General features: G+C 43.2%; 1 protein-coding gene across 1 annotated transcript in view; it reads left to right on the top strand.

The window, feature by feature from the left end:
- Nucleotides 1-22,446, top strand: part of tbc1d32 (TBC1 domain family, member 32) — a gene marked incomplete at its 5' end in the record, with an annotated part of 133,210 nt that overhangs the window by 5,429 nt on the left and 105,335 nt on the right. The window contains 9 exons of the mRNA XM_083642929.1: nucleotides 233-336; nucleotides 700-761; nucleotides 1,874-2,024; nucleotides 2,201-2,260; nucleotides 6,485-6,602; nucleotides 10,573-10,710; nucleotides 15,504-15,593; nucleotides 18,564-18,706; nucleotides 20,108-20,235. Coding sequence (XP_083499055.1) covers nucleotides 233-336; nucleotides 700-761; nucleotides 1,874-2,024; nucleotides 2,201-2,260; nucleotides 6,485-6,602; nucleotides 10,573-10,710; nucleotides 15,504-15,593; nucleotides 18,564-18,706; nucleotides 20,108-20,235 — 994 coding nt within the window. The remainder of the gene's footprint in view (nucleotides 1-232; nucleotides 337-699; nucleotides 762-1,873; nucleotides 2,025-2,200; nucleotides 2,261-6,484; nucleotides 6,603-10,572; nucleotides 10,711-15,503; nucleotides 15,594-18,563; nucleotides 18,707-20,107; nucleotides 20,236-22,446) is intronic.

Below are 22,446 nucleotides of genomic sequence, written 5' to 3' on the forward strand. Positions count from 1 at the left end.
TATGAAGGGTTGTTAAGGAGATGGACGTGCTCAGATATGGGAAGTCATGGAAAAAGTCATGGAATTTTACATCAGAGCCACAGTGGGAACCATGCCATTGTCATTTCTGCAAATTAATTCTTAGTACACTTTTCATAAAATAATCTTACATTGGTTTATAATCCATGTATTATGTATAATACTGTATACTGTAGTATGTATTGTATGTTCCATTTTGTCTTTTGACATGCAGCTAAAAGTGTGGAGTCGAGCTTCCTGTCTCACAAGCTGAGCTTTCCCACTGGCTCAGCTGGCATCGATATCAACAGACCAGAGATCAGCCGTCTTCTCAAACAGGTACTTTAAAATGTACAGCCCCCTCTACCTGTGGAGTGTGTCATAATACAGAATGCCCTCCGTGTCACGTTTCCCGGGGAAACGATGATTGACAGCTCGTAGGCCTGTCAGTCATCTTGTATGTTAGTCATTGTATGTCATTTTAATGTGTCTATGTGTCCACATGTACTGTGTTTTACAACAAATTGCCTCCTTGGGGGACATTCGTTTTCTACCTACCTAGGGCCGCCCTCTGAGCCAGGTCTTGGCCAATCACAAAACCCACTCAAATGCGCGATATAATGATCCAATCACCAAAATGGTACGTACCGAACCGTGACACCCCTAATCTATGTGTGTGTGTGTGTGTGTGTGTTTCTCCAGATGCGGTTGATGAATGACTTTCAGAAGGAGGTGACAACCTATTGGATCCGCCACCCAGAGAAGTGAGTTGTGATCCCCCACAGGGAAGGCGCGCGGGGGGGTCGGGGCGGAGGCCAGACAGTCTTGCAGAATGAAACGGAACGTTGTGAGGTCACGTGACCGGATTGTCTACCAGGCATTTGGTGTACAAAGTCTCGTCTTTCACCTGCTCAACATCAGTCATACTTTTTTCACGGCTGGATCGTAGCTCAAGCAGGAAGTAGGCGGTCACTTTGTCTCCATATTCCAAACGAAAAGACTAGTGTGACAATCGAATCCGTCGGAGCATTCATGAGCAGTCATTGGTTAGTTTAACCGTCAATCTTGGAGTAAGGTTATGATTGGCTAGCCTGGCGAGAGGGCGGCCCTTAACGAGCGAGTTAAGTGTGTTGGACAAAAACAAGCGAGCCAAAATAGCTATGGTAATATTGAAGCAGAAGCACATCAAGGCTAGGCACTGTAACACTAGCAAAGACAGACTACAAACGTAGAGCGTTTTCCCACCGGTCATGTTTCATTCATTCATTTCTGGAATATCATGATATTTAGTATTCCAGGCAGAATGTGATACGTGCTCTGGGGAAATGTGGGGAGCATGAGGGCCACTTTACAGAAAAACACCAGGATGTGTTTGGTTTCAACCGACTTCATGCATGAATTGCATTCGATCAGTGGGTCTCAAACTTTTTGCGCTTCAAGTTCACTACCCCCTCTCCCTGAATTCTGAATCCAAGTGCCGCCTTTACCCGACTACATTTTGCTTAATAAACGGCAAGAGAAAACCAAAGCATATGATGCGATGAACGATAACCCACCTTTTGAAGAACATAACATTACAAATTAACGGAGTGAAAGAGTTGCAATTAGTGCCTCCTGAGCAGATTTATTTGAACGTTTCATTTATTTTCATGATTTATTTGTACATCTTCCCCCTTTCTCTCAAGTAGGACCTCTCCACGTACGCCCTAGGTGTACGTCTCAGTTTGGGAACCACTGCATTAGATGGTTTTCAGCCCAACTGGAGTGGAATACTCGCCCCTTTTAGAAAAAGAACCTTAACAAACCAGGAAGGAAGAACATGTAGATAAAGCTGAGCACATTGACTCTGGTCTCCTTCCTCCTTCCTCTTCTCCAGGTATATGGAGGAAGTGATCGAGAGCACCTTCTCCCTCTTGTCCTTACACCCAGAGCACGGCTTGACCTCAGCAGGCACTGACAAAGCCCTGGAGCCCATCCACCTGCTGGCCTTACTGGATATTAAAGCTACCTGGTTTCAAAAGTGGATGGTGTGTATTGCTACTGTACTAAAGAGGGGCTGGTGTTTTGTGTCGACTTTGTTGTGTATATAGTAATGTGTTCTGGTGAAACTATTACATACGTGTGTCATCTTTGCTTATCTCTTTCTTATCTCTCTCACACATTGCATCACATACCCTGTGCTGTCCACCTCTCCCTGTCTCAGCATGGTTACTACAGTAGGACGGTGGTTTTCAGACTCCTGGAGAGGAAATACAAGTCTCTGGTGAGTGATTCAATCAATGATCACTGATCAGTAACTCTCACCCGCTGCTTTCATAGCTGCCAACACCCACACCACACCTCCTGTTTCTCAGCCCCAACTTCTCTTTTGGCTCCCAAGATGAAGAGGTTTAGACAGGGTTGCCGTTTCTTGACTTAACCCAAGAGGTTATGTGTGGTGTCGAAATGCAGGACATTTTTGTTATACGTTTCTGCCGCCACCCACCCAGGTGAGGACCCCCAGACCCCCTCACCGATCATGTATCTTTCCAAGTTTGCTTCCTCATTTAATTTTAAAACGTAACCAGGCACTCATGCTTGTTCATATTGTATATTGTCTTAATTTATTTTATGATTATATTTTGGGCCGTTTTGCCGTTATTGATAGGACAGTAGGCAGACAGGAAAGGTGGGGAGAGAGAGAGAGGGGATGACATGCGACAAAGGACCACGGGTCGGATTCGAAACCCGAGTTGGCCGCGTTAGGACTAAGCCTTTGTGGTACGGCACCGGGACGCCGCCCCTGTATTCATTTTCTACCATTATTTTCTCTGCTTCTGGGTCTGTATTAAGATGATAATTTATTCAGGTATGACTTCTATTTGGATAAACCTGAGAGACTAAAATGGGTCAGATGATGGGAGTGACTTGGCGAGCAGCATAAATCTTTCCTATCCTACTTTTTGAAGAAAACGGTCTAATATCTGGAGTTTTACATCAAAAATGCAATAAACACACATTATCAAAAAGAAAGTTTTATGAAAAAGGTGTTTGTTCAGAAGGCCACATAGAGGTCGAGTGGGTCAATTTACCGTGGATAATGCTCATTTTATTATGAACACACACACACACACACACACACACACACACACACACACTTAAAGGCATAAAGATTACACATCATAACTTTGGCCGACTTTGTACTTTTCGTTTTAACGAACGTCTTATTAGTTACTGCAGTGTACGATAAGCCTTACGTTAAAACGACAAGGACAAAGTCGGCCGACTTTAGCTGCTTAACTTGGAGAAACTGGCTAGCATTAGCTAGCTACGTTAGCTTGTGCTTGTGGCTAGCAAGACTGCTGCCGCTGCCCTGCCGATTGGTTTGGGAAGACCGAAGCCCGCCCCCTCATAGAAATGCTCTGAAGTGAGCGCAATCTCAGACGAAGAGGCAATGAGTTTATGAATTTGACGATGCAGTTTGAATATCAGGCTAAAAGAGAAGAAGGAAGAAGAAATTCAGCGACTCTTGGACTGTTTTTCTTTTTCTTTCGACCTCTTCCTTGTTTACCCTCCGCTTCCAAGCGAGTTCTTCCTTTCTACCTTTTTATAGTTTTAGAGTCACCGTGGCTGCACGGTGCGGTAGCGAGAGTTTTGTTTCCACTTTGAATTGGACCTCCAGCAGTATCTCAATTTATACTTCCTTTTTGCCCGAGACCACTCAGACGTCCTAACCACTAGTGCGTGGAAAACAAGTGCACTAACACAAATATAGGGTGTTACTTAATCCCTGTGATACCAGACTTTCAGAATTGTTTTGTGGTGCGCCGAACCCCTAATTCTTCCTTGGAAAGATGGTAAAACAAAAGACAATTTTCACAGCATTCGGCCGGCTGACTGCTGCGAATTTCCCACCCCGCATTTGTGGGTGTGTGTAATTCATACAGCCAAATCGCTCGGGCGCTCCAAATCGAGATGAATGAGGAATTGATTCTGCAATCCTAAAGCTCTCTCTCAAACCCTATTCCCTGTACACTTCTGACTTCAGAGAGGATTATGGAGGAATCAGTGCAGCAACCTTCTCTAAAGTCACTGTCAATAACGTTTCTTAAGCCTAAAAGTACTTTTTAGCACGTTGGAATCTCTTAACCCATTGATACCTGATGCAGCATTTGTGTGTGTATCCCTTTAAGACCGCGAACCGCGTTAACGCGGTTCGCGGTCTTAAAGGGATACGCACACAAATGAGGGATATACACGCAAATGCTGCATCAGGTATCAATGGGTTAAGGTGATCTGAATGCAGATGAAAACTAACTAACACGGATTCCAGCCGTAACATTCTTGATTGTGAGGTTCGACGAGACGGCGCTGCATTGATATTCTGTCCTAAACCTCCAGTAACCGTTCCCTTTTTGCTCATTTGATAGCAGCATCTAAATTTGGCTTAGCAGCTCTGAAACAATTCTATGTGTGTTAGTAACAGTGTTGGGGATAATAACTCATTACAAAAGTAACATGTTACATGTAATATATTACTTTTAGCAGTAACTCATAGGATTTCAAAGTTACAATTCTTTTTTTCTTTTTTTTAATCAAAGCACATATTTAAATAAAGATACAATCATTTCCTAATCAAATTTGTGTGTTTGTATCCAAATAACCACTATAGATGACAATGACAAATATAATTTTGGATGGTTTACACTGACTTCAGGATGGTTGAAATTCTTTTTCGGGATGGTTCCAGGACGGCGATGTCATTCTGCTACTGCTGTTAGTTTGGTGAAAGTAATGCAAAAGTAGTGTAAATAAGTAATGAGTTACCGTAAATTCCGGACTATAAGCCGCGGCTTTTTTCCCGTTTTTTGGCCTTTTTTGGCCCCTGCGGCTTAAATAACGGTGCGTCTTATCTATGGATTTTTTCAGCAAACGGCCACTCGGGAACCTCCAAAATCTATGGATGTTGGTATGAGGCAGAACGAGAGCAAGACAGACATTACGAGAGCGAGACCCTGATTGGATGATGTTGCAAAAAATGTGTCTCGCGACCTGATTGGAGCACTGTGCCACTACGCTCTCTCAGCCACTACGGTAAAACACCCTCCCTCCTCCCTCGCTCCGGGGGGAAAAAGGCAGCGATTGAGAATTCATTGAAATTGAATGTAACATTCCCAATTCTATGTATTACATTCTAAAAAACTAACAGCAACATTTTGGAAGGCTAAGCCACACAACTAGCTCGTTGTAATCTAACATCATGCTTCAAAAGATGGAGAACTGGCTGTGTTACGACGATGGCGGCGAGAAGAAGAAGGAAAGAAGGAAATCGAGTAGCAGCACGTAACCTTGGCATCAGGGTGTTGACACAGAGAGCAGACGGCCGAGGTGCCGTTCAGATCCGACTGAAGGCTCAAGTTTGCCAGTGGATCCTGACAGCGTGGAGGAGTGTCAAAACATCCACGATCAACAACGGGTTCCGAAAGGCTGGACTGCTGCGTGATGAAGAGGAGGACGCCGCCAGCTGAGGGCCTTCAGAGGCTGTTCGATTCCGACAGTGACGAAGAGGAGTTCGTTGGTTTTGAGAGCGACAACGAAGGAGAGAGGAGAGTGGCTGACGAAGCCACCCTGAGCCTGTTCGTTTCCGACACTGAAGATGAGGACTTTGGTGGTTTTAGTACGCAGGAAGAAGACGAAGATGAGGATTAATGACTTGACTTTTCTGGTTACAGCCGTGTACTGCACCTTAGCCTAAAAGATGAAGACGAGGATTAATGACTTTTCTGGTAGGCTGATTACCGTATATTTTAAGCAGCCGTGTTACTGCAACTTTAGGCTTACGCGCTTACTGTCGTGTTACAGGCACTTTATTTTGCACTTTAAAAAAAACACATTTAATTTAGCCATTGATATTGCCTCGTCAAGCGCTGTAAGCTTTGTTTTTTGTTATGGTACTACTGTAGGCTATAATGTAGATCAGTGGTTTTCAACCTTTTTCATGCCAAGGACCCCTAAATTTACACAGCACCGTACATGTTCTGTAGCTACTATTGCACTAAATGGTAACACTTGAATACGTTATGCAAATATGCAACTTGTTTTGTTGAAATGTTAATAAATGGGAGCTTCCCCAAACAGCCATCTCTTTTCCGACAATCCCCTCTGTGCACGAAGCCTTACATATGGTAATTAAACATCAAAACACCCGCGGCTTATAGACCGGTGCGGCTTATAGAAGAAAAAAATAGTCACCTTTGAAGGTGCGGCTTATAGACCGGTGCGCCTTATAGTCCGGAATTTACGGTACTCTACACACAGACAGTAATATTGTAAAGTAACGTATTACTTTCAAATGAAAGTAACTAGTAAATATGTAGTATATTACATTTTGAAAGTAACTCGCCCAACACTGGTTAGTAATGGCGTGTGATATTTCGTCCAGCCAATGAGAAATGTTCAGCCACCGAAACACATTGTTTTAATCTTGGAATCTGTGTTTTTCTTTCAGATTGTAGCAGCCCTTCAGCAGTGTATTGATTTCAGCGAGTGCTGCGAACGTTTCACCCAGATGGCTGGTCTGACCCAGACGGCTGGTCTGACCCAGCCAGTGGAGCAACAGAACTCCTGTAAGTAAAACAGGATTGTCCAAGATAGGCTGAACCGCTCTGAAGCAGAGCTGCACGAATAATCGTATTTTCACCGTCATCGCGAATATGAACATGCGCGATGAACACATCGCAAAAGCCACGTGTCATCGCGATGAAAAAAAAAAAGTTACGTTACAGGAGCAAATGCTCTTTCATGTCTAGTATTAAACTCTGCACATTAGGGTTGCCACCCTCCATCGTGATGAATTACCTGACCGAATGAAACAAATTGCAGATTTAATAATAAAAGGAGGCCAACTCCTCTCAACGTGACACAGGCGGGGGACGTGCGGGCGATGTTAAACAAGCACACCCTAGTACGTTAGAGAAGGAGTAGAGGGGAGGGGAGGCGGACCTTTGAGCCTTCTACATCGGACCATCGTGATTAATTACCTGTTTGAATTAAAAATTTGCAGATTTAATAATAAATAAGGGCAACTCCACTCAACGTGACGCTCGGGGGACGTGCGGGCGATGTTAAACAAGCGCACCTTATCCCCAGTTCAGACAAGCAGAGTAGAGCGGAGGGGAGGCGGAGTAGATGAAGAGCAGAAGTCAGGGACCTCTCACTTCTGCTTTTTTCCTTCCTCTTTGTTTTGAATCAATGCACAAATTATTACCATCAGTATTGCACAGTTTAAAATATAAGTTATAAATTATAGGTTTATTAAAGGGCCTCTTTGCTGATTTTCAACCAGCTTTGTATCATTACAAAATTACAATGTTTCACTTCCCTCCTTCTTGCCTGGACCGAGAGCTCATTCTCAGTTCATTCACAGAACTTCCTGGTCCAAATGATGTCATAATGGTGTCATTTGGAGCGGTTTTGCCATGGTGTCACTATTACTGTCACTATCCCTATCATTATTGTCACAAACACAATCAGAACTTCCGATTGTGTTTACACTTCCTGTTAGTCTCTCAAGCTAGACTGTCTCTTCTACATAAGGTGAATACAAAGCTGGTTCGAAAGCTCTAAATATAATGTCACCCTTACATTGTGCTTTTTTTTTGCCACAGCACACTAGTCGGACTCAAAAGACTGCGTAGAGCACGCATGACGTGAGAGATGTGTACCGGTACGCACATTCTCACAGCCCAACCAAACCTACAAACCTTCATACATTTGGCCCCTGGTGTCTGGTAGCTCCTTCCTGGGGAAAATCGCTTGTTGTATTCTAGTTTGTTTAGAACAGAGGTTCTCAAATGTTTTTCAGCCAAGGACCCCTTACAAGATAGAAAATATACCGGGGACCCCCTCATTCTGATTTGTAATTTTGGGCTAAGCTTAATTGTTTCCACGGTAACGTGCTTGACTTTTAATTTGATAGGTTTGTTATTAGAATGTAATCCATGAACCATTTTAGATTTAAAGCATAAACTATTTTCGTTGAACTATGAAGATTTTGTAAAATATATATATATATATATATATATATATATATTTTATTACATTTAATTTACATTACCTCATTTAGCAGACGCTTTTGTTTTGTCCAAAGCGACTTACAATATCACAATTTGTCAACAGTACAGAAAACCACTATGCAACACAATCAATGACAGCCAAGATATTTTGATAGACTAGCACCATGTAGGAAGTAGTTTGAGAAGGAATACATAACATGTAGCATTTTTTATTTTTTTAAATTATTATTATTATTTTTATTATTATTTTTTTTTTACCTGAAAACTTTTCGCGGACCCCCTGGCAAAGTGCCACGTACCCCTGGGGGTCCGCGGACCCCCATTTGAGGATCACTGGTTTAGAATACATAGAAATAGAACTGGGTAACTACCATGAACAGTGATAGCCACCATGGCTGAACCAAAGAGAAGCCACCTACAGAAACTCAAACTTCATCAACAGAAATTACCATATAGACTAGGGCCTAGTAGTCTATTATGGCCAGAAATATTAGGCAACATTAGTTATTATTACATTAGTTGTCAAAATGAGATCACATAGAATAGCCTAAATGTGTGTGATTTGGTTAAAGTCGTTTTGGTGAGTTTTTCCTACTTTCCCAGAGTCAGAACAAATAAATGCCTTCAGACCGACCTTTTATGTATTTACTGTTGTCTGAAGTATGTCAAACAGCAATAGACCCTCCTATATCAGTCTAGTCTATATCAATCTATATCTGTCTATATCAATCTATATCAGGCTATATCTGTCTATATCAATCTATATCAGGCTATATCAGGCTATATCAGGCTATTTTGGCTCAATTCTTGACTGTCTATATATGGGATCAAATCACATAATCATGATCCCATAGGCATCCAGGAATTAAGCGAGGGGGGGGGGGGTGTTTTTCCAAACTTTGTCTGGGGGCGGCCCACAGTCTCAGACTTTGAAAACCCCCGGACTAGGCTGTTTTTAATACAACAGATTTATCGCCAAATCCAGCCAGGTGTAGGTGAATGTCAGCACTTTTTATTTGTTGTTGTGTTGTATCTCCTGGAAGCCAGCTGGCTCCTACAAACTGAACATCTCTTGACCTTGTCTTGGGGAGAAGATATACGCCGACTCCCCGTCAGCCTCCACTGATACGCTCCTCACAAAACAACAAGGCCTCTCTTTGCTGTTCTGCTCTCTCAACATTCAGCAGTTTGGACTTTTGAGAATGTAACGTTTACGGCCCGTGCTGCTTCATTATTCAAGATCATTCACAATTTGGCACCACAACCTCTTCAACCGCCTGTAACAACATGTAGAGCAGGCTCAAGGTCAGCTTGCTCTAGAGGAGGGGCGCGTAATTATTTTTCCTGGGGCCACATGAGAGTGCAGTTTTCGGCACTTCCACATTGGTCCTTTTTGATTCATGCACCTTGGAGGAATTGCAAGGTTGTGACGGGCTCCCCCCCCCCCCCCCCTTTTTGTCATTCTCATTGCATAACAGTTCAAAAGTGACTTTGTATATAGAAATGTTGTACGTGTTGATTCTCCAATATACAAGGCATCCATCATGGTTGAATTGCCATTAGTTGCTACATTAGAATATTACCAAGTTCTTTGTTTTCATCTGAGACTACAGAACAACAAAAAAGAAAAAAAACAATCAATACTTGCAAGACTCTTTTCCATTTTTCTTGTGGATTTTCCCCCTGACATTTAGGAAGTGATTTACTTCAGCCCAGCTGATGGAAACGCCCCTAATTTGCCTTTTATTGTTTGCGGCACAACTTTGACAAATTGACTTGGCATTTAGATAGAACCATAGCTTATGCTTCTATCTTCCTCCAACTATTTTCATACTGCTTTCATTTCCTCTCTGTTCAAGATTTCTTTTTGTAAATGCAAAGAGGAATAGTTTTTTTGATAGCCGTATTCAATTTGGAGTAAACGGAGATAAGGGTTAATAGTAGGAGTTTCACAGATTAGTCGGCTAGTAGCTATCACACTAAAAAAGTGTGATTACAGCTACCGGTAGTTATTTATTTATTTTTATATCTAAATGTGCTCAAGAGTTATATAGATCAAAAACTCCTATTAAATGCATAATTTCAATTACTTTTTTCTCTCTTTCATTTATCTCGTTATCAAAAGTAGATCGCATAGATAGAATATCCTAAATATGTGTGATTTGGTTATAAAGACATAGTTCAGAGATACCGTAGTTTTGAGGAATTCGACTGTTTTCCCCACTTTTCCAGAGTCAGAAACAAATGAATGCCTTCAAACAGACCTTTTTTTGTATATGTTGTGTAGTCTGGTATATCAAACAGCAATATCAGGCTATCTTGGCTTAATTGTTGAGGGTCTATCTATGGGATAAAATAATATAATCATGATAGGCATCCAGGAATTGAACGAGGGGGTGCCTTTTTCCAAGCTTTGTCTGGGGGGAGGCCCACAGTCTCAGACTTTGAAAAGCCCTGCTCTAGTGTGATAGAACAGTGATGTGTTATTTACGTTGTGGTGTTGTTTATGTGTGTGTTGCAGGCTCAGTCCAGAGGAGTGTGTACACAGGGAGAGAGCTGGAGTATGCCTTGTTCGTCCACTCGCTCTGCGTCCTGGGGAAAGTCCTCATCTACACCAATGGGAGAAAGCTCTTCCCCATCAAAGTCAGGAAGCGCAAAGGTGTTTGATAACTTTGATAATTACACTCAGTTTTAGTGAGTTCACTCTGAACTGATAATGTCATTCCCTAATAATGTAGTAAGATCACCTTATTACATTACCTGGCAATTATGACTTTCCTGAACCTTTCCTTTAATTTAACTTGATGTATTTATTTCAACACACATGTATGTGTGTGTATATATATATATATATACTGTATATATATATATATATACATATACATATACTGTATCTATATCTATATCTATATATATATAGATATAGATATATATATAGATATGTACTATTTTTCATACTTGTAGCCTACGCTTTTGTAACGTTTTCAAATAACCAGGTAAATGATGTATGTTTTTCATGTCGCTCTCTTGGCCAGGTTTTTTACATGGTTAAATGTAAAAATATAATACTACTAATAATAATGATAATGATAATGATAATAATAATAATTTAAAATATAACTTTTCCATATTCAAATATTTTCATTTTTATATTCAAATATAGAATATTCTTTGACAGACCTAACTAAGGAGCTAAGGAGCTAAGGAGGTTAGTTTTCCGATTTGTCTGTCCGTTTGTTAGCAGCATTACGGAAAAAAATGTAGCATGGGCCAAGGAAGAACCCATTACATTTTGGAGCGGATCTGATCTCACAAAATTAGCATATGATAGCAGACTGGACTTTTGGCCTTGGCGGAGGTCTGTGCTCTCAAAGTGCACTTCTAGTTAACTAATGTTATAAAGACTAGTGATGTAATGTCTTGCAAGGCCATACAAATTTAAATAAGTGTTAAAAAATGACTCATCATCAATCTCTATTGCACATTTTAAAGCTCCAGACAAGTTTGTTTTGCTCTTTGAGGATTCAAGATTCAAGATTCAAGATTCACTTTAATAGCCACAGTAAGTAATCAGATTACAAACGAGGAATTTGTCTTAGTGCAAGTATGCAGCGTAGCGGTCACATCAATAGTAGAAGACAAAAGAAAACAAGGGCAAATTCGGCCCAGGACCACGTGCGTCGTGTAGCAACCGCTGGGGCAGGCTTACAGTACCTGGGATGTGGCTAGGTGGGGTACCGGCACGGATGGAGTGAGGGCATCTCTCAAACTCCTCCTCAGAGCTGCAAATCCTTCTTAAAAGTTGATTATAACTAAGGCAAGCTCTTTTTAAGGCTGTGTGGATGATAACTAGAGAAGTGTAAATAATAATTTCTATCTGTTACTAAGAAATTCCTTAAACCCCTCCAGCTCCTCAGATGAGTCAGTGAACACAAAAAAACAAGTCAACAATGTATCTGCACCAACATTTGACATTTGAATGATTCTTATTATAGACATAATCAACCTCAAATTTGCCCATAAATAAGTTAGCAAAATTAGGACTAAAAGGACTGCCCATAGAAACACCTTGTTTTTGCAGAAAGACATATTTCTCAAACCTAAAATAGTTCTTAGTGAGGACTATTTCTGACAATTTAATAAGTAGCTCCCCAGGTGGTGACTGTTGTCCCCTTGAACACAAATCAAAATGTAAGGCATCTGATCCCTCTTTATGGGGTATATTGGTGTATAGGCTAGTCACATCTGTACACATTGTACACAGTAAGTCAGACTCAGTGATATCACCCTCAGCTTAGATAAGAAATCAGAAGTGTCCTGAATGTAAGAGGGTCACTAAGGCCATGTTCAGACTAAGAGGCCAAATCTGATTTGTGAACTTTAATTACCTATTATTGATTCTATCCAGATTGGTTTTATGAGTCTGGACGCTCCAAGTCTGATTTGTGTCACTTGTCCCAAACCACATACAGTATGGAGGTCAGGACACACAGATCCGACTTGAACACTTGCCCAAATCAGATTTGTGGCAGTGCGGTCACACTCCCAAATCAGATTTGGGAAACCAATCAAGATAATGATGATTAATGACTTTAGCAGCAAATCGGATTTCCTTGTATAGTGTGAACATGTCAACATCGAATAAGGTCTATACCGTCAAACTTCCTTCCGATCTGAACCGTTTTCTTTGGAAGATGACAACTTCCTCTGTCCAAATTGTAATGGTCTGAAGTACAGACTGTCTCGTCGGGAGCAGTCGAAGATTGTGGGAGATACACTGCCTTAAGAGACAACTATTCATCCCTCCTCAGTTATTTGACAGTATATGAATTCCTTCAAACGTTACAGCAGATAAACTAACGTAGAAGTGAGTTGGCTCAGCGTACACATGGGCTCAGTCTCTTTGTTTGTATGTGGTCATTATCTCAGTGAGTCCCCGTCCCCACCTCTTTGTTTGAATGTGGTCATTATCTCAGTGAGTCCCCCCGTCCCCACCTCTTTGTCTGAATGTGGTCATTATCTCATTGAGTCCCCGTCCCCACCTCTTTGTTTGAATGTGGTCATTAACTCTTCTCTCCACTACAGACTGATGACCTCACCTTCCATCACGGGGCAATGCTGGCCCAACCTCCAGCTCCTTCCTCGTTTAATGACTCCTTTGATAACGTTGCGTAATAGCTGAATGCTATGTGGACAGGCTATTGCAAAAGAGTCATTTGCTACAACTGCTGTCCCTCCTTAACTATATTATTTAGCCATAAGTCGCCCACCTATCAGTCTGCGTCGGTCTGACAGTCAATTGACTGCGGTTAGAATGACAGCGCTGATAAGATGTGTGCTGTGGGGAAGCAGGCCTGTGTGCATGAGCCCACTCCCACAGTCTGTTCAGCTTAAAGACCCACTCCCACCGTCTGCTCAGCTTAAAGACCCCCTCCTCCACAGTCTGCTCAGCTTAAAGACCCCCTCCTCCACAGTCTGCTCAGCTTAAAGACCCCCTCCCACAGTCTGCTCAGCTTAAAGACCCCCTCCCACAGTCTGCTCAGTTTAAAGACCCCCTCCTCCACAGTCTGCTCAGCTTAAAGACCCACTCCCACCATCTGCTCAGCTTAAAGACCCCCTCCTCCACAGTCTGCTCAGCTTAAAGACCCCCTCCTCCACAGTCTGCTCAGCTTAAAGACCCCCTCCCACAGTCTGCTCAGCTTAAAGACCCCCTCCCACAGTCTGCTCAGTTTAAAGACCCCCTCCTCCACAGTCTGCTCAGCTTAAAGACCCACTCCCACCATCTGCTCAGCTTAAAGACCCCCTCCTCCACAGTCTGCTCAGCTTAAAGACCCCCTCCTCCACAGTCTGCTCAGTTTAAAGACCCCCTCCTCCACTCAGACACGAGTTTGTCTTCGTGTGCCTTCAGTTGGATGTTTGCGCTTCACTGTGCAGAATGATGTCAGGTGCAGAGTTTGACACGACAAGGCTGCTTTCACATTCAAAGTGGACAGTTTCTCACTGAAAAGGCCATTTCATACGAGCATGAGTTGTGACATCACAAATACGTGCATCGCTGTCCAGTATTCGGCTGTTAAACTTTACAATCAACAATATTTGCAGATTTACAGATTATGGGATTTTTAATGAGGGGGAAGGAGGGGAAGTCCTTCTAAGGATATATATATATATATACTGTACATATATATATCGGAAAAACCATTTCAGACACTTTTATTAGTCAAACATGTAAAACATGACTGGGAGTTCCTATACGCAGGTCTGGAAAGTCTTATTAAAAATGTATTTGATCATTTCCAGGTCTTGAATAGTTTGGGAATTTGAAAAAGAAAAAGAACATAGAGTCTGCACCCAAATCACATCCAGTCAAGAACATAGGGTCTGCACCAAAATCACATCCAGTCAAGAACATAGGGTCTGCACCCAAATCACATCAGTCAAGAACATAGGGTCTGCACCAAAATCACATCTAGTCAAGAACATAGGGTCTGCACCAAAATCACATCCAGTCAAGAACATAGAGTCTGCACCAAAATCACATCCAGTCAAGAACATAGAGTCTGCACCAAAATCACATCCAGTCAAGAACATAGAGTCTGCACCAAAATCACATCCAGTCAAGAACATAGGGTCTGCACCAACATCACATCCAGTCAAGAACATAGGGTCTGCATCAAAATCACATCCAGTCAAGAACATAAAGTCTGCACTAAAATCACATCCAGTCAAGAACATAGAGTCGGCACCAAAATCACATCCAGTCAAGAACATAGAGTCTGCACCAAAATCACATCCAGTCAAGAACATAGGGTCTGCACCAACATCACATCCAGTCAAGAACATAGAGTCTGCATCAAAATCACATCCAGTCAAGAACATAGGGTCTGCACTAAAATCACATCCAGTCAAGAACATAGAGTCTGCACCCAAATCACATCCAGTCAAGAACATAGTCTGCACCAAAATCACAAAATCACATCCAGTCAAGAACATAGGGTCTGCACCCAAATCACATCCAGTCAAGAACATAGGGTCTGCACCCAAATCACATCCAGTCAAGAACATGGGGTCTGCCTGGAACAATATGGACTTTTAAAATGGAAAGCGTGTAGGAACCCTGCCAATCTTCTCACATGTTCTGATGTCTTCAAAACAAATCACGGTCTGGAAAAAGCATGGGACTAAAAACATGTAGGAACCCTGTAAACCACTAGGTACTGAAACTGACACTGGAAATGACTCTAAACTAAGCATAAACTAAGCACCTATGGTAATTACTTTTGTCTCTACTACCCAAACATAAGTATGGATCTGTCTGTCTGTGTCCCACACTGAGTAAGCATTCTGATTGTCTCATGCGTCATCTCTCCTGTCTGTCTGTCTGTCTGTCTGTCTGTCTGTCTGTCTGTCTGTCTGTCTGTCTGTGTGTGTGTGTGTGTGTGTGTGTTTCAGATCCAGTCAGCCTGACAGACCTGCTCGTCACCCTGGTTCACATCATGTACCAACAGCCCAAGCCCCCGCACACTGACACCTCACACATAGGTGGGGCCACACACACACACACACACACACACACACACACACACACACACACACACACACACACACCTTCTGCCCCGCCTCTCATTAGTGTGATAAATGGACTCAGAGGGGTTTTGAGTCTCAAGACAAGGCACTTTTCACGGAGGATGTTTTTAGTGTCATTGCACTGACGCACGTACTGTTATCAACGCCGGGGAGTTTCAACTTCCACCCTTAAAACAAGGACCCTAACAAAAGAAGGAGAAGACTGTGACACTCACGTCACAGTGTTCAAATGTTGCATTGGGGCCACACTTTGGGGGGCAGTTATATTGAAGTTAATGGGGTGGGCAGGGTAAGTATGAAGCAAGTATGTGTTGTTTCAGCTTTGATTGAAAAATGCTTCCATCAGATTAAAGAAAAGACATTATGTGATGTTGACTGATGTTTTTTTAGGGCATATGTGCACATTTGTTTTCCTTATTAGTGGTCTCCAAACAGAGCATGGCTCTGTCCAGCAGCTGCATATAGCTCGACTCGAGCACCCGTTTGGTCCAAAATAGAGCTGGATTAGCGAACTACATCGTGATATACTGAACGGGGCAGCAGTCAACGTCACGTAATGTGTTTTCTTTAATCTGGTGGAAGCATTTTTCAATCGAAGGTGAAACGACACAGATATATGATGGTTTTATAGTGGGACTTTCCATGCCTGCCCCATTCACTTCAATACAACTTGCCCCAAAGTAAAATTCGAACGCTGTCACATGAGTGATGTCTGTTCCTTCTTTTTTTTTTAGGGTCCTTGAAGGCAGCGAGGGCGCGATAGAGTGAAAGAACACATTGACCCTCCCTCTGAGGCATAGCAGCATTCCTCACACCATATCTTTTATCTCTTAACCTTGTACCAAGTCAGCCTCCCAGAACACCGTGCTTTATGACCCCATTCATTCCCATGAATAATATCCCAGTGACTGTGCTGCCAGTGATCAATGGTGTCCCTTACCTTGACTGTCTCAGAGGGACTTCCTGTGTCTGGGGCTTACAAGGAAGTTCTGCTGAGCAAGTGAGACAGTCATATTAATCTTCTGAAGAGAGCCAGGTGGCACTGAACAGTGTCCTCAGACCCCACAATGAACTCTGGGTACTCGGTACCTTTAAGCCTTACTTTATACCTTACTGGAGAAGTTTTGATACTACCTGCTACTGGGATATTTTTGGTCGATACCTTAAAGTTTAAGGTATCGACCAAAAATAGCCCACTACCAAGTACAGTAGTGTAGTATCGAAACTTTTCCAGTCAAACGATACCTGCATTCCATCCTTTTTGCACACAGATCTAGAATAAATGTCAATTTGTATGGTTTTGCTCGCAGCCAATCGCCGCAAGCGTTCTTTCATTTACTGTAATGCGACATGTGATTGGCCCCGCAGCTACAGCCCATACAGTCTGTGGTGGGGAAGTCCAGCGCGGTGTTTGTGACGGAGCTGGCAGTTCAGCGTGCCGAGATGCAGCCCAAACTTTCACAAGTAAAAAAGAGAAAAAAAAGTATTGAATGACGTACTCTATTGGTGTTGGTATCACTTTAAGGGTACTGGTATTAGTACTGCTATTGTAATTTTTAAATGATACACGACACTTCTTGTGTGTATGAATGTTCCAATAACAACTCTGTCACTTCAGAATGATCTACTTGTTCCTGTGTCTTTCATAGACAGAGGAAAGTGTGATTTTAATGATAATGTGCAGTACCACAGCCCACCATCCAGGGGCAGTGCATGACTCCAGAATGTAATTGCAGATATTTTCCAATGCCTCTTTGGGTTCTGTGTTGTGTGTAGGGCTGCACAGTTAATTAAATATTAATCGTAAATTAATCATGTGTGTGTGTGTGTGTGTGTGTGTGTGTGTGTGTGTGTGTGTGTGGGGTGGGGGGTGGGGGGGGGGGGGGCGGTGGACTCAGTAGGTGTGTGTATCTTTGGGTATCTTTCGATTAGATTCCAATTCCTGGGGTCACAATCAATTCTGGATTCAGTACATAGGGGGATTTCAGGATCTCCTCCAGTCCACTGTGTGCTAAGGGGTGTAGCAAATTATCGCATTGTTGTTTTAGTTTGTTTTGTTGTTTTGTTGTTTTGGAAAAAAACGTTTGCCCTAACCCTAACCTTAACCCATAATGTAAACACAGTACACAAACTGTAATATTTATTCATGCTAAACTTGCACAAATTTGGATTAAAAAAACACAGGATAATAAGATGTAAATATCCCTTGTGCAAGCACTTACTAGAGAGTCTTTTGATGGTATCTGCAACACTGAAGTGGCTAATGATGGAATTTGACACAGAGGGGCGAGGGTTAAAAGAGTCATTGGAGTCATCAGGTGGTAACCCCCCTTCACCGGCGTTTCGACGACAAAACCACTACACCTCTAGAGGGCTCGTCGGCAACACCTGGCGTCCCAGGTGTGCCCTCTGCTTTCAACCCTCCCCTCTGTGTCGTCTCCCACAGTTTATCAGCAGCACCGGGCAACAGCTTCCGTGCCAACTCCAACTCCTCCATGACAGTGGTATTGATGCACTGCAAACTTTGGTTTACATCCCGTTGCTGTGCTTCACTCGACTGATTTGACCTTGCCTTCGCAGATGTATGATAGTCAGAAGGGTATAATCAACGCGAGGCCTCTGTCCCTCCTCCCTCCAACACGGAAGCCTGTGGGCAACAGCCTCCGTGCCCGAGTCAGACTCCTCCATGACACCATTCTCCCTCAAAGTCCCACAAATAATTATTTTTCTCAATTCTCAGTGATTTTAAGAAAAAATAATAAAAGTAATCAAAGAAAGAAAGAAAAAATAATCGATTATTGGGAGTTGTGAATTGATTCAAAATCGTGAAAGATAAAAATCATTTTTTTTTTACCCCCCTAGGTCACAGTGTGTAACGCGCGCGCGTGTATGTATGTGTGTGTGTGTGCACGTGTGTGTGTGCAGACTCCCTGTCGCCCAGCGGTCTGGTGATGGAGGTGCTGTGGATGATGTGTGAGAGGACAGAGAGCGCCGCTGACTGTCTCTACCACCCCGCTCTCATACAGACGCTGCTGGATCCTCTTTTAGCTCTGCTCAATGGACAGCAGGTTAGCGCGCGCCGCGCACACACACGCATGCACACACATGCACACACGCATGCACACACATGCACACACACATGCACACATGCACACACGCATGCACACACATGCACACACATGCACACACGCACACACATGCACACATGTCTGGCAATTTACAATGTCCTCCCCTCCCCCTTCAAACTGCTTTTGTGCGCTTTTGATTGTTGCACAAAAAATCTGAGAGAAGAGAAGGGATCCAAGAGCAGAAGTTTCAAGAGCGCACAGAAGCAGTTTGAAGGGGGAGGGGAGCATAGCATAGCACAGAGTTTGAGCGTGAACAGACCAAACGTAAGTGTGAGCAGAGAATCTTTGAGTGCGAGTGCAGGAAATCTGTCAAGGCAGAAAACTTTTGAGTGTGAGAGTACAGTTTGAGGACAAGCAGAGCAAATTTAAGCACGCGCGGGGGCTTTTTGAGTCCAAGGGTCCAAAATCGGAACGTGAAATTGATAAATCATGTTCTCAAATTGCTTGAACGACCTCTTGCATTTAGATAGGCAAATAATTCCATAGACCCAGCCCCGGCCCCGGCCCCAGCTTTGGAAACCACTGAACTACCGGCTACATTGTCATTTCTGGAAATCACCGCGGGCGGCTGGAAGTCCAGACCGATCCGCAGAGCCAAACAGGATGTGAGGTCACGTTATTGACATGGCTTTTACCTGGCTAATACAGAAGTGAGGACCGGCAAAATGTCCTCACTTTGGAGGATTTCTCTCATCTTCCTATGCTTGGGAGGACATTTGTTCCTCATAAATATAGAAGTTCATTAAAGGGATACGCCAACTTTTCGGGAGTTTGGCTCATTTGCCATATCCTCCATACATAACCGAGAGAAGCCGCTTTCAGACGTGCCTTGGAACTCGGGAGTTATCTAGAGGGCATCCGGATGGCGGTGGAGTAAATCCCCACACCGAGTTACTTCCTTGTTTGCCTGTAAACAGCGCTTCCGCTGTACACAGTGCATGTCGCGCATGCCTGGCGGCCATGTTTAGAAAGTTATTTCAGCTATCTATTTACCTTAAAAAAAGATAATTTCTCCACATTTTGGATTAATATTTCATCGCGTTGTAGCAGAGAAATGAGAGTAGCCATCAATCATGTCTCAGCGTGGCACTTCTTGTCGGCTCTTTCAGATGGTCAGGGCAGCACTTATGAAAGCGTAATAGTTTCTCTCGGCACCGTGGCTGTCACAGTCCACCATATCATTTGCATTCTCAATAGCCGTCCATCCCTCTTCATCACTTTCGGCGTTCGTTCCGCTTTGCTCCCGAAGCAATTTCAATTTTGTCTCTCTCTCTCTCTCTCTCTCTCTCTCTCTCTCTCTCTCTCTCTCTCTCTCTCTCTCTCTCTCTCTACGGTTCACAGGCCAAATTAAAGTCTCCCGGAGCGACGTTGACGCTCATCGCCGACGCGCTGGCTCGCATCGCAAACACCGACAGAGGCTTAGCCCTCTTCTTATATGAAAACAATCTGCTTCTAGCCCACGGCGAGAGGTAAGTGGTGTTTCTGTATTCTGGATGATTATGAATATATTGCGTTGGCTTGACTCGGCGAGAAGGGCGTCGCCAGGCTTTAATTAGCATCGCAAATCCTCCTCCTTCTGCACATATAAACAGATTAGAGCGAGGATATCATCTGTTTCTCAATCAGTCAAGTCCCAGTACAGCACGGTAGAATGATCAGCCTCTGAAGACGTGTGTGTGTGTGTGTGTGTGTGTGTGTGTGTGTGTGTGTGTGTGTGTGTGTGTGTGTGTGTGTGTGTGTGTGTGTGTGTGTGTGTGTGTGTGTGTGTGTGTGTGTGTGTGTGTGTTGGTATTGTTATGGTCATCAGTATCGGTATGGGTGTCGGTATCGGTTGGCCCGGGCCGCCTTCGGTATCAGTACTGTCACGTTGGTGACTCACTTTACGGGAATATACCAACGTTTATTTGACAATTGTTTTTGACAATTCAATGAATTAGACCAGCGATTTTCAAGGACCCCTAATTTAGTCCACATTCGAGCTGCGGACCCCCATTTGATGAGATTTTTTTTCTCTCGAACCCGTTCAATATTTCTATTGTCAGAAATGATTTTGTCCAGAATTCCATGACCAGCTGTATTGTAGGGACAAGAGATAACGGAGAAGCTTATTGCAAATGAGATAATTGAAGTTTAATTCGTCAATTTCTGTCAGAACTCAGAACTCTGTACGACCCCCTGTCATGTTTACAGCCAGAGCTTTTAAGAAGAAGCTTAAAAAATGACTGACTGACTGACTAAAATCAATCAATCAATCAAATTGATAGCTAGGGTAAAAGTCCAATAATATGAATTTTAGGCCTTAAAATGTCTTAAATTTGACTGCATCCTTTAATAAGAATGCAAAGTGTCTGTGTGTGAGTGAGCAGACTTGTGTTCGGCCACAGCTATGCCATTTTACGTGCTATCTGGCTGAATCTTTCAGGAAGTGTAAAGAGCACCCCTGAGGGTGACCTAGTGGAGCCGGATTTTTTAAGTGAGCTAATTAGGGCTGATTAATTGCCCTAATTACCTAATGACAAAGTCAGATTTTCCTTCATATTCCCCATTCATATCATTTTTTGTGTGTGTGGCCAGTATGGACGTGAAATAGGTCTTAAATTGCATTCATAATGACATAAGAAATGTCATAAAAAATGTCGTAAGAAAGTCTTAAATATAACTTGTTGAAACCTGTACATTATGGAAATCTCTACATCCTATTAACTCATTGAGTGCCAAGGACGAGTATAGTCGTCAATTCGAATAGTAACGTAGAGTGCCAAAGACGACTAAAGTCGTCAATTGCGTTTTTTGACGGTGGGACGTGGATCAAAGCCTCGTGCATCTCCTGTAAAAATATTGTAGCTATTGAAGGTGTATAACCTATTTTACGGACCCATTAGGTGGCGACAGTGCTCTCCAGATTAGAGAAAGTTGAGGAAAAAAAGCAGAAAAAGCCCCGTGATGAAAGAGAAACCGATGCATGAGCCAGAGCGGCACAGATTGCTCTGGCTGCCTGGAGCCAACGTTAGCTGCGAACAGCAGTCAATCTGCTCCCACAAATGTCTCTGTCTCTGCTGCATAGTTTCTCCACACGATTAGCTGCCAGAAAATAAAACCAAAGCCAAACCATTCTCATGAGAATGGTTTGGCTTTTCAGTGTCGCGCTGGGAGCCGGCGCACAAGGCTGAGCGCTCCGAAAATAGACTGGGTGCAGCGCACTTTGAAACGCGCAGCAGAAAGCCTATAATCGGACGCAGCTTCATCCCAGCTCACAACCGAAACCCCAGAAACGCAGACGAACGCGAGCCCGATCCAGACTCCCCCGACGAACGGCCGCCATCCGAACGTGGATCCGTAAGGCAGCAGAGCCTGCCATAGCAGGCAGCAGAGACTCGCCTGACACACGCAGCAGCCAGCACAGCGAGCAGAGCCACCAGAGACACTCCCACGGAGGAGGAGTTCAGAGTTGAGGGGGGTGTGGGTGCTGTTTATTGAAGGAAATTACTGTTCAGATGTTTCAGGTCAGAAAATATTAGCTTCAGAGTCAATGAATGTGCTTGAAATGCTTCATTTCACAAAAGGCTGAATATCTCAGGTTCTAATTTGAAACGCCTGTTTTTGCTGAAAACAACCTATCTTCTCCGGCTCATAACTAAAGAACGGAAAATGGTATCAATAAACTTTTTTTTGCTGATGAT

This window comes from Poromitra crassiceps (genome assembly GCF_964638095.1).
Source record: "Poromitra crassiceps genome assembly, chromosome: 9".
Taxonomy (NCBI): Eukaryota; Metazoa; Chordata; class Actinopteri; order Beryciformes; family Melamphaidae; genus Poromitra; species Poromitra crassiceps.